This window comes from Somniosus microcephalus, chromosome 4 (genome assembly GCF_052327205.1).
Source record: "Somniosus microcephalus isolate GS21.2 chromosome 4, FLI_Smic_1.0, whole genome shotgun sequence".
Lineage (NCBI taxonomy): Eukaryota > Metazoa > Chordata > Chondrichthyes > Squaliformes > Somniosidae > Somniosus > Somniosus microcephalus.
This window is the reverse complement of record NC_140990.1, coordinates 286,839,976-286,855,027: the sequence shown is the minus strand read 5'-3', so window position 1 is coordinate 286,855,027 and position 15,052 is coordinate 286,839,976. Positions and strand designations below refer to the sequence as shown.

The 15,052-nt window shown below is 42.9% G+C and overlaps 1 protein-coding gene across 3 annotated transcripts in view; it reads left to right on the top strand.

Annotated features, from left to right (window-relative positions):
- The window catches only part of actr3 (actin related protein 3), a 79,631-nt gene that overhangs the window by 10,059 nt on the left and 54,520 nt on the right, over positions 1-15,052 (top strand). For all 3 annotated transcript variants that reach the window (XM_085986583.1, XM_085986582.1, XM_085986584.1), the window contains exon 2: positions 3,471-3,526. In XM_085986583.1, coding sequence (XP_085842709.1) covers positions 3,471-3,526 — 56 coding nt within the window. The remainder of the gene's footprint in view (positions 1-3,470; positions 3,527-15,052) is intronic.

Sequence of the window (15,052 nt, the reverse complement as noted above, 5' to 3'; positions counted from 1 at the left end):
TTTAATATATTTGAAAACCTGGAAACTAAATGAATGAGCATCAAGATTTTTTTCATTTTGATATATTTCTGTTTATTGGAGACTATAAGTCAGCAAACTAAATAATGTATTACATTTCTAGCTTCTAATCTTCTCGTGCATGCTGGGAGTGCATATCGGAATTGTGCGCTCCCTGTCTTTGATATTCTGTCCATTATTATTACGAAGCTGAAAATTTAGGCTTAAATGCTCTAAGGCAGGTATCTAAAGACAGTAAGTGGCTGACAATGAGGAAAAAGGTGGTATAGGTACTTGAGGATGCAAAAAGGCTTGTGCACTCCTCACGGGAGGAGACTGACTTGGAGAGGGGCTTGGGCTTGATGTTTGAAAATGGACCTCTAGCAGTTTGGTTCCTATTCCTTTTGACTCCTTCTTCATAATGAGACTGATAGATTCCCCCCGCCCCCCAAAAAAATCCTGACAGATCCCAACAACGCCCAATACTGCCAGATTTTGTCTCTCTCCCCTCTGCCCAGTGCTCCCAAGTTCCCTTCCTCAGTCCTAGCGGGACCCCAAGATCACAGTCCTCAGGCTCCCTACTCCCAGATCCTAAGACCCTCTCCGTGCTTAAATCCCTGGACTGGATTGCTAGTGCTCCTTGATTCCAGAACTGCAGGAAACCTCGCCTAATGTTTCAAGAATACCAATCTCATGTTCCTGGGACCCTTCCTTAAAATACTTCCAGAACTGAGACCTTATCCCAGTATTTGCAGACCTATTCCTCACTGCTCTCAGATCTCATAACATCTCTGTTCTTCTAAAACTACAATGAGCAATGCCAAAAGAGATCTGTTAATGTTACTAAACCTGTAAGCTTAACAATTAGCATCTCCCATTTTTGGGTAGACTGTTAAAACTGTTGTATTTTTAAAAAGTTTCCTTTTTAAATGTTCCCAACAATGCATTGTTTTCATAATTTACAGCAGAAGCACTAAACTAGAAAGGAGCACAGGAAACTTTTTTATCCGGGACTGGCGTGGTGCCGGTTGATCAAAAAGTCCGGATTACAGAGAGGTATACTTGCCAAGGTACGAGAGCCCCGTACACGGCCACAGGAGCCCCGGTTACACGGCACTTGTGCAGGAGTCCCGGTTACATGGCCACAGATCCAGGAGTCCCTGTTACACGGCCACAGGTGCAGGAACCCCGGTTACACGGCCACAGATCCAGGAACCTCGGTTACACGGCCACTAATATATAGTAAAACTTAACCGGCAAAATTCAGGAGTAGGTTCGGGTAAGAGAGATTTCCGGATATTTAGGTGCCGGTAAAATGAGAGTTTCCTGTACTGAGGTTGTCTTTATTGATCTTCCTGGTCACTTGTTGCAATTATTGGAATGTAACAGTAAAAGGTGATTAATATACTAGGCTGACACGCTATAGATCCAATAAGATGGCAGGCAGATACTGGTGTACTGCAGTTTTTATTTATTGCAATTAAGAAAGCTTGGAGAAGGACCAAGGCCCAGAATGCAAGACCCCACCAACATTCTTTTCTTTTTAAAGCGAGCAGTCAATGATGAGTTTAGCTGGCCCAAGGTTTTGTCCAGGTTGCAAATCTCTGAAACTGCTGTGGATTGCCTTTTCCCTTAACTCTTGAGGTCTACTCTCGGATAGGACACAGGAAAAAGCTTGTCCTCTGATGAGCTTGTGTGGCCTCAGTCTTTCTTGCTTTTTTATTTGTACTACTATGGTTATTACTACTTTAACTTTCTTTCCAAGCTCCAAATATGATGTCCTGCAAGCTCTCCTTCCTCCCTACAATTTCCACTTGGCTGAAATCAATGCTTTATGCAGTCTCTTATTGTAACCCGTTCTTTACCAGGTCCTCAAAATATTGGGATTGCTCATCCCTTGCCCTTTTTTTTTGCTTTTTTTGACAATGTTTCATGTAGAGGGATCAAGAAATCAAATTGCATCAAGATAATGTTCAAAAAGCAAATGATTGCAGATGCTGGAAATCTGAAATAAAAACAGAAAATGCTGGAAACACTCAGCAGGTCTCCTGCGGAGACAGGAAGGTTGGGTTAAAGTGTCGGAATTTTTGTCATTTTGGAAGCTCTGGTGTGTCAGAATAAATCAAATCAAATCAAATTTTATTTGCCATATGTATTACTACAATGGAATGTTTTACTCCCCGATCACTTCCACAATAGGCTGTGGGAGCTCACAGAGACACGTCGCTATCCTACAGCGCCATGTTCAGTAAAAGTCAATTCAATTGCGTCCAATGGCAGTGGGAACGCAATGTTCATCAGCTGCTCCGTCTCCACGGACTCCTCTTCCCTGTTGCCGGCTCCACAATATGGTGTCCTCCTTCTCACGCTCACCGTCTGGCCTCAGGTCTCCATGCCCGACTCTCCCTCCTTCTCCTCGAACTGCGAGCTTCCCGCACTGTCGCCGGTTCAAATTTGCAACGGCCCGTGCCTGCCTCTCATGCTCAACGTCTGGCCTCCAACCGCCATGCCCGGCTCTTCCCCCCCCCCGCCCCCCCCTAGTCCGAAACAGAAATTCATGACGAGGAGCTGCCGGGCGACGTGCCGAAGCGGGTCTTCGTGGCTGCTGCGCTGCCTCCGCCCGACTTGCCGAACACATCGCTCCGGATGAAGAAACTAAGAGAAAGGTATAGAGTGCTTCCAGGAAGCAGGGTGGGAAGTATAATTGAGGTAGCTATGGGAGTTGGTGAGTTGATATGAGTGGACAGTCTATCCCTTTTGATGGAGATAGGGAAGTCAAGGAAGGGAAGAGTCCGTGTTGGGCCATGTGAAGGTAAGGGTAGAGTGGAAGCTGGAAGCAAAATTAATGCGAATCCATGTGAATTCCATGTGAATTCCCATAGTGGCACCTATCTGGATGAAGCAAATGGAGTTAAAGTTCTTTAACGTGAGAACAAGCAAAAGATCATTGACCTGAAATGCTAACCCTACCTTCCCCTCTCCAGAGTAGCTGAGCTGCTGAGTGTTTTCAGCATTTTCTGCTTTTATTTCAAGTGTTTAATTGGTCTGAGCTACCAGATTTTGTTCAAGGTACAAGTTAGAATCCTATCCTCAACTGGCGTTTTGGTTAACTGGATTAATTTGGGCGTGCCTCTATCACTTTTCATGTATTTTGGGGGTGGAATGTTGGCAATACTGATTTGGTTTGGTCACTCTGAAACCTGTGAATGACAGCTGCACTTCAGACCATTGTGCCTGGAAGAAGATTGCTTGGACATACCAAGCCAATGAGAGGAAACTAAATGGAAGAGGAAAAACATTATGCAACTAGGATTCCTAAAGTTGCTGAGGCGATGCTTTTGAGAATGTTTATTTAACCTGCATTAGAAGATGAGCAGGGAAGTCTTAATTTCACAGTTGTAGCAGTAAGGTATCGTGAATAAAAAATGGTTTCTGAAACAAATAAAATAACTTTTTTGTTTTTCATCTTGCAGGTATACAAAGCTTGGGTATGCTGGGAATACAGAACCACAGTTCATCATTCCATCATGTGAGTTTAGTGTATCAATGTTAATTACCAATAAATGTTTCATCTAGATACAAAGTAAAGCTCTTAAACTCTTACTGTGAGATGATGGCAGAGATGGCAAAATGTGTGTTGCTTAAATTATTTTCCATCCTCTTGGCCTCACGTTAAACAGGAGTAACCTGGCGGGATCTAATTTGTATAAAAACAAAATGCGTGCTTCATTACCCTTGCATAATCAGTGTAAATTGTTTTACCACAAAAATGTTTAGTTATACTTGGTATGCAGCAATTAGTCATTTGTAAAACTTGTAGTATATCTGTAAAAATATATCTGATACAAAACTAAATGATGTAATTACAAAACCTCATTCTTTGTGAGAGTATAGAATTATAACTCACACTTCAACTTTTTAGCATTTAACAAACCATGTAAAGCAGTGAGCAAAATTTGGGGAATGTAGATTTAAAAGTTTCTTTCTTTAAAATAAGCTTTGGTTAATCTTGGTTTTGCACCCTGTTTATTTGGGCTTCTGTGTTCAAGTGGATTGCTACAGAATGGGTAGATAAGTCTGTAATCATAGTGTTGCCATAGGAACCATTAGGGATAATGAAAACATTTAATATAAATGTATAATTGTTTATAGGACAAGCAGTTACTGTATGTAATCCTGAGACTTGCTAGAATATGTAATAAATCTTGTTCAGCAAGCACTTCCTGTTTGCACATCCTGTTTGTTGCACTTTTGCTGTTCGGTTTAGTTGATTTAGCTCAAGTAAAACAGGAAATTAGAAGTGAAGAGGTAGGGAACATAAAAATCAAAAGTGGGTAGAAAACGGCTAGTAAACTAATAATTTAAAATATAGCCAATCGTGAATGACCAATCAGTGGAACCTACCACTAAAAGAATGGTGAGACAATTGAATCGCTCAAAATAAGTTTTGAAAAAAAGTCTGCTGCCATTTTTTTTCCTCAGTAACTGGAATTTCTAACATTGAAAAAACAATTTGTAACTGGCCCCATAGGCCCGTGTTAATCCACCTCTGTGGACAGGTGTAATAGTAAAATATGTAATTTTTCTTTTTGTTCACCCAGAAAGCTTATCTCTGGGGAGGCGGGGTGGGGCAGGGGTGTGGATTCTTCTTAACACAAGTTAATTTTGAAAACTTCAGTTGAGCAGCAATGACATTACCAGTGTTACCTGATTGTAATTTATTACAGTTGTATTAGTTACAATAAATATATATTATTAAACTGCTTTTGCGCTAGAAATGGCTTCTGGTTAGGAACTGGGCTGACAGCCTGGGAGCACGGAGTGGGATTACTTATTGGCACTCATGATATGGGGTGAGTCAGCCCAGATTCTCTTGGAGCACCCACCCCCTTAATGTTGCCAGAAGTACAGGAAGTGCAGTGCTTTTGGACCTTGGTAATCCATTCCCAGGAAATCCAGTGCCCCTGGACCTTGGTAATCCATTCCCAGGAAGTCCAGTGCCCCTGGACCTTGGTAATCCATTCCCAGGAAATCCAGTGTTCCTGGACCTTGTTAATCCATTCCCAGAAAGTTCAGTGCTCCTGGACCTTGGTAATCCATTCCCAGGAAATCCAGTGTTCCTGGACCTTGTTAATCCATTCCCAGGAAGTCCAGTGCTCCTGGACCTTGTTGATCCATTCCCAGGAAGTCCAGTGCTCCTGAACCTTGGTAATCCATTCCCAGGAAGTTCAGTGCTCCTGGACCTTGGTAACCCATTCCCAGGACCATGTTCCATGTTCCAGACTCTTGAGTCTCCCTCTCATTACTGCCAGACCCCAGGACCTCCTTCCCTATTTCCTGATGATGTGACCTGTCTCCCAGTGCTCTCTGATCCTGTAATCCCCAACCAAGTGCTCCCAGATCATGTCCCCTTAATGCTTCCAGACTACAGAAGCTCCAGACCCCAGTACTCTCAGATTTGGCCCACTCCCAGCATTACTAGACTGAGATTCCCTCTCCAGTGCTATCAAATCCCAGCACCCTTCACTAGATGCTAATACTAGACACCCTAATATCGAACACCCCTCTTTCCGCCCCCCCCCCAACCAAAGTTAATGCTGCTGTATCCAAGGACACCAACCCCCTCCAACTGTTGCCAGATCCTGACACCTGCCCTCAATGTTAACTAGACCTCAAGACTTTCCCCAATGCAGGTGTAATGCTGCACCCCACAGTACAATCAGACCTTGTTCCAAACTCTCACTTCTTAAAGACCCTCGGTCTCAACTCTGCTTCACACCTAAGCACTGTCCCTATTGCCATCTCCTGCCACCAGAGGTATCATACGCTGGGTTTTACCCTCCTACCCATTTTACCATCGGACCCCAAGAACCAACTAGTAAAAATGCCCACGTTCCATCCCACCATGCTACAAACAATAGAAATTGCTCTCCATAGTATTGCCAAACACCAGAATTACTCCCCAATGCAATCAACATCTGACACTCCCTCATAATTGCTGAGATCTCGCAATACAGTCTCCACTATTGATGAACCTTATATACCTACCTCCAGTCTGCTGCATGTTGCCTAGCATGTTCTTGTGTATGCTGTGACTTGCAATAAGAGCTAAAAATAAAATATATAGTATATATGAGTCTGTCTGTCCAATCAAAAGTTATAGAGCGTACCTACACATATGTTATATCAAAAGAAAGCTTATCATTAGGGGAGTCTAATAGGTATATTTACTTTTTGGTCAGACAAAAATTGTTCGGACAGTATACAAAAAACGGCAAAATTCCGCTCATTAGCGTTGAGTGACGTCATGGTTGACCAATCGTACAGGGGATAGCGTTGAGTGACGTCATGGTTGACCAATCGGTGCATCACGGGGGGGTTCATTGTGTGTGTGGGCGGGCCATCCTACAGGGGCTAGCATTGAGTGACGTGATGGTTGACCAATCCTACAGTTGAGTGACCTGATGGTTGACCAATCGGTGCGTCACGGGGGGGTGTTTCATTGCGTGTGTGGGCGGGCCTAATCTTTCTGAGCTGAGGTGAGTGGCCGCCATCTTGATTCCTAACTATTGATTTATTTTTCCCACTTTGTGTGTTTTATTTTGAAATATAGATTTCCAGCAAAAAAAAAAAGTTGGTTTTAAAAGTTAAAAAAAATCCTTTTGCAAAGGGGACTCGGGCTTTCCCCCCCTCGGCGGTGGATGAGCTGCCTGCAGGCCTCGAAGCCTCGGCCTCTCCTCACCAGCCACGCCCGAGCTAGGCACCGCCCGTCACGCTGGGCCCGATTCCAAACCAGCGGCCCGCGGCCGCCGCCATCTTGGTAAAGGCTGGCGCGGTGGGACTGAGCCGAGTGTAGCTATCACCGCCATCTTGGTAAAGGCTGGTGGGCCGGGAGACAGCGAGCGCATGAATGTCGGCGGCGGCCCGGAGCGGGACCTGAGAGTCGGGCCGGGCCTCACGCGCTCGGCTGCACACCGGCTGGCCCTGAGGCGCTGATCCGCACACGGGGGCTTCGGCTCACCGCGTCCGGGCTCGGAGAGAGGGGGAGGGAGAGAGGGGGAGGGGGGGGAGAGAGAGGAGAGTAAAGCAGGGAGAGACAGGGGGAGGGAGAGAGAGGGTGAGGGAGGGAAAGAGTGAGGGAGTCTCTCTCTTCTTCCCCCAGTCTCTCTCTCTCTCTCTTCCAACAACAACATGCCCTCACAAAAACCCTCGGCACCGCCGGGCACTCCAGCTAGTAACCTATATAATAATTTATGATTTTATGGAAAAATGGCTAGAATTGCAGAATTTGATCTTCAAGGCACGTGTAAAAATTCCACAATGCCAAGTAATAAAAATGGAATTTCTTATTGGCCCAGAAATTCGGGTCGGGGGCTTCCCGCGGGTGCAAGCCCCCACCCTGCACTTACCTTGCGCGCTGGCCGTTGAGCTGTGGGCCCGCGTGGTATTCCGATCCTGGGCCTCCTCCCAACTGCTGGCGCGCAGTGCTTGTGTATCCCAGGGGCGCAGTTAGTTCGAAGCGCCCCCTGGGATCACATGGGCCATGGAGAGCCAATGGTAGCAGGGAATGCTTCATTCATAAGTTTGACAGGAAGACCTGTCAAACTTATAAATACTATAAGCCCCAAAGCATAACTAAATCTTCAAAAAAAAAACAAAAAAAAAATTTAATCACATTTTTAAAATAAAATTACATGAAATAACTATTTTAAACAATAATTTAAATTTTTGAAAATTTATTTTTATTTTCTAATGGGTCTAAAAATAAACTTACCTTTAAAGTATTTAAAAATAATAAACCTGTGGAAAAAATATTTTTATTTTAATTAATTCACCACTCACCTTGTAAAAAGCAGGCCTTGTGACTGCTCTTTACATGACTAACCTCTGGAGACTTACCCTCCGGGAAAACCTGCAAAAAAAAAAAGTACATTCGATACGCACGCACTGCCTCTCCTGTGCATGCATTCCACCTCTTAACCCCTTCTTTCAGGGGAACGGAAGTGCCGGTTTCCCGCGCATGCGCAGTGCATGCACGAAACCGGCACTTCCATTGGGCCAACGGGTGAGTACCCCATGCGTACTCACCCGTGGAGACCCGAATTTCTGGGCCATTCAGTGACCCTGATAATACACTGTATGTTGCATGGTACAACACACTATATTGTTTAAAATAATGTGTTCCCTATTTCACCATGAGCAATGCCATGGGAGTCCTGCTAAACATTAAAGCTCTTTGGTATAGCATATGCTTCCTGTACTTCTAGGATATTCTATATTTGAACACATACACAGGCTATCAATTACCCTGTGACCTCAGCACATCCTTGAAGAATTGGCCACTGAGGACCTATTTACAGCAATTAGAGCTTGTGGACATTTAAATAGACACTTTAAATAGACTTGGTGACTGATTTTTTAAAATTGGCTTTAGCTCAGAATTCCTTTTAGAAGGAGCAATGGTCATTGCATAAAACTATCCAGGTGTAACCATAGCTTCAGTGATATGCAGTTAGCTTCTGCTGGTTTCACTGTCTTTACTTTTAAATTGATTTGTTCAGCGTGTTTGGTGGTTGGGCACACCCTGTTTGAAATGTTAATATATGCAAATCAACAGAAAGTCGACAAAATTCACTATTTCTAACCCATCATGAGTAATTTTTGATGCATTAACAGGTATGCAAGAACCGGACAATATGCAATTTCAGTTGCTGTCAAAAGCAAATGGGCCATCACACAGGAGATTACTATTCAGATCTTACCAACTTAACCATTTCCAAAATGTAATTGATTATTGGGAAGAATTTGATCATCAAAATGAGCCTGCCTTAAAAGTGAAGATGTGTGGACCCCCCAGCTACCTGCTGCACACTACTTAAACTGAGAGGGGATTAATGTGCGCTCCATGGGAAGTCATTCTCCCACATGATGTTTCATTAGAGACTCAAAAGCTACTTAAAAAAACTCGAACATGGTGGACATTCCATTTAGTCTCCACTGTTATAATGTTGTTAAAAGATAATTTAGTCCTGTGGTAAACTATCTCAATTATGGCATTAATAAGAGTTAATAAAGCAAGCTTCAGTTAGTTGGGGACTCTGTTTGCTTATAAAAACTGCCATGTTATGATGAAATATCAGGAGAATGTTCTTGGAAGAAGAGAACAAAATAAAGCACTGACAATATAATTGTTTGACTTTTTAGGCTTCTGAATACTACATATTTGTTTTAAAAAGTTGCGTTAGTCCAGATTAAAGATGGATTCCACTCACTTTGTTAAAGATCTAAAATGGCTGCTCAGAGATGCATTGTCTGGCTTTCAGCCACAGAACTCTCTTCATGTATGAGAGTTAAATTATATATGCTTTTGTGAAGTAGGTTGTCAAAATATGTAGCTCTGCTTTGTTTTCAAAAAGTATATTCACCTCCCCATTAGGATTCAATGGGATATTCCTTACTAATATTTTGTGTGTATTCATCCTGGTATGACAGCAGGTTATAATCTTTTATTTCTGATTACTGCCACTTGTTAAAACAGGCTGGCTGTTGTGCATGGAAACTGTGGTGAGGGGCATTTCGAGAGAGACGGATATCTCAAGGTGTCATCCCATTGGCTAGCTTAAACATAGAATCTTAATGCACAGAAAGAGGCTATTTGGCCCATTATGTCTGTGCCGGCTCTTTGAAGGAGCTATCCAATTAGTTCCACTCCCTTTTTCTCCATAGCCTTGCAATTTTTTTCTTTTCAAGTATACATTCAGTTGGCTTTTGAAAGTTACTATTGAATCTGCTTCCACCACCCTTTCAGGTGGTACATTCCAGATCATAACTTGCTGTGTAAAAAAAAATTCTCCATCTCCCTCCCCTCCCCTCCAGTTCTTTTGCCAATTATCTTAAATCTGTGTCCTCTGGTTAAAGACCCCCCCCTATCAGTGGAAACAATTTCTCCCCATCTACCCTGTCAAAACCCTTCATAATTTTGAACACCTCTATTAAATCTCTTAACTTTCTCTGCTCTAAAGGAGAACAATCCCAGCATCTCTAGTCTCTCCAGATAACTAAAACCCTTTCCATGGCCTTTACATCCTTCCTAAAGTATGGTGCGCAGAATTGGACACAATACTCCAGCTGAGGCCTAACCAGTGATTTTTGAAGGTTTAGCATAACTCCCTTGCTTTTGTACTCTATGCCTCTATTTATAAAGCCAATTATCCCGTATGTGTTTTTTAACAGCCATCTTTAACAATTTGTGTATGTGAACCTCCAGGTCACTCTATTCCTGCACCCACTTTAAAATTGGACCAATTAGTTTATATTGCCTCTCTTCATTCCAAAATGCATCGCTTCACATTTCTCTACCTTAAATTTCATCTGCCCATTTCACCAGATTCAGTACATCAGAGATTTAAAAAAAGAAAATATATTCTTTAAAAATGCTAAGATTCTTTTAACAGAACCTGAGTCTTGATAGAACATAGAAACATAGAAGATAGGAGCAGGAGTAGGCCATTCGGACCCTCGAGCCTGCTCCACCATTTAATGAGATCATGGCTGATCATCCAAATTCAGTACCCGGTCCCTGCTTTCTCCCCATATCCCTTGATCCCTTTAGCCTTAAGAAATATATCTAACTCCTTCTTGAATATATTTAATGAATTAGCCTCAACTGCCTTCTGTGGTAGAGAATTCCACAGGTTCACCACTCTCTGGGTGAAGAAATTCCTCCTCATCTCTGTCCTAAATGGTTTACCCCTTATCCTTAGACTGTGACCCCTGGTTCTGGACTCCCCTGCCATCAGGAACATCCTTCCTGCATCTAGTCTGTCTAGTCCTGTTAGAATTTTATAAGTTTCAATGAGATCCCCTCTCATTCTTCTAAACGCCAGCGAATATAAGCCCAATTGACCCAATCTCTCCTCATACGTCATTCCTGCCATCCCAGGTATCAGTCTGGTGAATCTTCGCTGCACTCCCTGCATGGCAAGAACATCCTTCCTCAGATAAGGTGACCAAAACTGCACACAATACTCAAGGTGTGGTCTCACCAAGGCCCTGTACAACTGCAGCAAGACATCCTTGTTCTTGTACTCGAACCCTCTCGCTACGAAGGCCAACATACCATGTGCCATCTTAACCGCCTGCTGCACCTGCATGCTTACCTTCAGCGACTGGTGCACAAGGACACCCAGGTCTCGTTGCACTTCCCCTTCTCCCAATCTATTGCCGTTCAGATAATAATCTGCCTTCCTGTTTTTGCCACCAAAGTGGATAACCTCGCATTTATCCACATTATACTGCATCTGCCATGTATCTGCCCAATCACACAACCTGTCCAAATCATACTGGAGTTTCTCTGCATCCTCCTCACCGCACACACGCCCACCCAGCTTTGTGTCATCTGCAAACTTAGAGATATTACATCTAGTTCCCTTGTCTAGATCATTAATCTATATTGTGAATAGCTGGGGCCCTAGCACCGAACACAGCTGATGAGTCCTTCAGTGAAAGAAGGGACATTTATTATCAAAGCATTGCACTGGAGAAAAAGTATTTTCTGGACTGTTTCACCTGAAAAAAAGGCCGAACTTAAAGGATAAATTGATCCCATATGGATTGTTTTATATTTATTGTGCTGCATAGTAAGTGTCTTGTACTGTTGCTTCAGTAAATTACAAATCAAATTCATCAGTAGTTTTACCTGTACCAGTTGAGCCCTAAGTGCAATATTTTCTATCTTGGAAAGACAAGAGATGCATTGAGAATACCAAGTTATTTTCAGGGTGCAGTGGTGCTGCTAAGCAGGGTAACGGTTAGCCCTGGACCCAAGACATATACTCGTGATCACAAAGAACATGAAACCATTGAAAGGGAAATTGTACTTTTAAAAAACTTTGCCAAAATGCACACTTTGTAAAACAGTTAAAAGGCTTGAGATGCTCTTCCTTATCTTCAAGTAACCCAATAGCATCAACAAAGTTCTGGGACGAGAACTATAGGTTTTAGGGTTAAGAGTAGAAATGACTGTTGGGGTAACTTGACATGAGCAGAAAGCATCATGGGTTAACTAATATAGAGAGAACCACATGTGTCTAAAACATCTCTCTGCAGAACAGACAGGCACTTCACTGCAGACATTTCATCAAGGCAACAATAAAAAGACATACCTTTGAACCGGCTAGTTGGAACCAAGACAAGATGAGGAGGAAGAACAGGATTTGTCTGTTAACCGCAATATAAGCTTAAGACTGAATAATAGAATAGATCCAATTATAATGTATGATTTTAATACTATAAGAGCTAGCATAATTAACAGAAGGAAAGCTAGCTATAGATAAGTAGAATGTTTGGCTGAGACTTCGATAGTGAAAGGGTTAATGTCAGATAATTGTAGTGCTGTCCTGGAAGACTGAGTGCAGCTGTGGCCTAATGAAAGTACTGTACAGAGAAACCTTGAAGGGATGAGGCCTACTGTCCGCTACATGTAAGTAGTATGGACGCATATCACTTGTGTGTTTACTATGATTGATGTATCAGTATAAGATATAGGATGGGGACAGAAAATCTGTTAATCTTGTATGTCTTAATAAATTGTTAAAGTTGCTGACAGTCTCTCCAAAGCCAAGGATCTGACGAGGACAACAGGAAATGGTACTGCATTTGGGGAGGGAAGAATGCCGGAGGGCTGAATATGAAGTCAACTATTAGAATTGATAAAGGGAACATATGTAACACCATTTGATGCAGAAATCTGAGCTAAAAATCTATGTACAATTCAAAAGTCCTACTGCAAGTTCTGCCTTTTGTTAATGCCATCTTATTTAGCGTGTAATACACCATCATGCCAGCAAAATGTTTCTTGCTGTCGAGAGAGCTTACAAGCATTTCTGAATTGGCCACAGATGTACTGAGTCATAGAACACACATCACACCCACATTTCCTTTCCGGTGCAGCTACTTCAGATGAAAGTGTGCTGATTTCTTGTGCAATGGAAACGGCTACAAAAATGATCAGTATCTCACTGGGTTTACAAGCTTCATGTGAACTTAAATTCACAATCTCTGCTGAATTTAGGAAAAATAACACAATGTTCCTGATGATCAAACTCAACTCGCCCATCTGGAAAGGAAGTGGCCGAGAGTTAAAACTATGTGCTAACAGACTGTCATTGTCTGTGCTGGAGAATATTCATAGAAGCAAATACAGTTCAATGAAGTACAAAGAACTATAATGTGGTACTTGAGATACAGAGTGCTGATTATTACATCAAGTCTTTTCAGCTTCTGTCCCAAAGTATTTATTCACTTTCACAACTACTTTAATGCATCTTCTACTGGCTAAAGTTATGATTACAGCATGTTTTATTGAAGGTACTGATTATTTAAAAACTGTGAGTAGCTCAGAATCTGATATTACTACAGGTAAGGGAAGTAGTTCCATGTGAGCGCTCTGCCAGACAGATGTGGAACATTTAGGGGGTGATTTTCACTCCGAAGCCGGGAAGGAGGCGGGACTACAACTTTCGGGTTGTAGTCCTGCCTCCATCGAGATGCGGCCAATCCACGCGATTTTAACTTGATTGACCTTGTTGAGCCCACCCAGCGGGCTCAGCAGGCCAATTAAGGGCCGCCCGGCAACAGGTGACGTCACAGACTGAAATTTCATCTGTCAAGACGTTTTGACAGATGAAATATCAGTGTTTCACAGCTGTTTGAAGCTGTCAAACACTGACAGTCTTACTTCTAATCTGAGTCCTTCTACACAGACTCAGTTAGAAATCTCTCCGGCACAGAAAGCTGCAGGCTGTCACTTTTGACAGTTTGCAGCCGTTCTGCTTTCTGTGCCGGTTAGATGATGGACTCCTGAAACCTAGAGGAAGGAAGGCTAAAAAGGTAAGTACAGGTAATTTAAACTTCTTTAATCACTTTAGACACACCAAACACACTTACCTTTGCACTCATGCACCCATCACTCACCTGAACACCGACATCTCGACCCCTCCAAGTCCTTCAACCCAACGGCCCGACGACTCTAACTTGGCGTGGTTTGTAGCCGTCGGGAATCCCACACTTCAAGCTTTAAAATAGGGATTAGGCTAAAAACTGCCTGTTGACTACCTGTTAACAGGCAGTTAATTGTCACTAATCCCTTCCTGCCTCGGGTAGGCGGGTCCCAGTGCGGGGCGGGTACCCGCCTCCTTTGAAACTTACATGGAGGTGGGACTGGGGCGGGATGGTGTCAGGACCCCCGAATTCGGGACTTTAACCCCCCGCACGCCTCCAATCCCAACTCCACGGGTCAGTTAAAATCGAGGCCTTGGTATCAATTTTTCAAAAGATCAGGGTTTCTAAAGGTCAAACTAGAAATAAGGCAGTTTTTAGAGAGTCATGGCATACATGATCCACTGACCAATGTAAGTGGATCTTATCTAATGTTGCAACCTCTCGTCTTATCCTCACCATGGTCAGAAGCATCACATTGATACTTAAAATGAAAAACACTAATTTCATAAGGAGTCAATAGATTACTAAGTGTAAAATTATTTTAGTTTAAAGATTACATTTCCCTTCTGCCTTTCTACACCTCTAATGGGAACTAATATGCTGGTGTGTACCTCTAAGAGAAACTGGTGCCTGAAAAGGGGACTTTTTGTAAATCCTCAGTCCTCATCTCTGTTTTTAGCTTTACAACATACTTTTTTTTTGCCAACTTTCTGCCCTCCATGAAGGCATACACTCGTCGCTATGGAATGCTTCCTTGAGCACCGGGCACCCTCTGGTATGTTGGCTAAATGGGTGTAATTTGTGTGAGCCTAGACAGGGAGTGTCAGCAAGCTATTTATTTACAGAGGGAGGCAGGGGCATTGCAGCCAATCCCAATCCTATATTCAGTGGTGTTCATACTCGTGCATTTCTCTGTATTCGAATCCCCAGCTCAGGGATACTGAGGTTAATTGTAGCACAGCTACTGCTTCCTTAGCTGAGATCAGAGAACTTGGTGCAAACTGGGGATAAAGCCTGGAAACTACTTACTTGTATGACTACACCTAAATTTGCT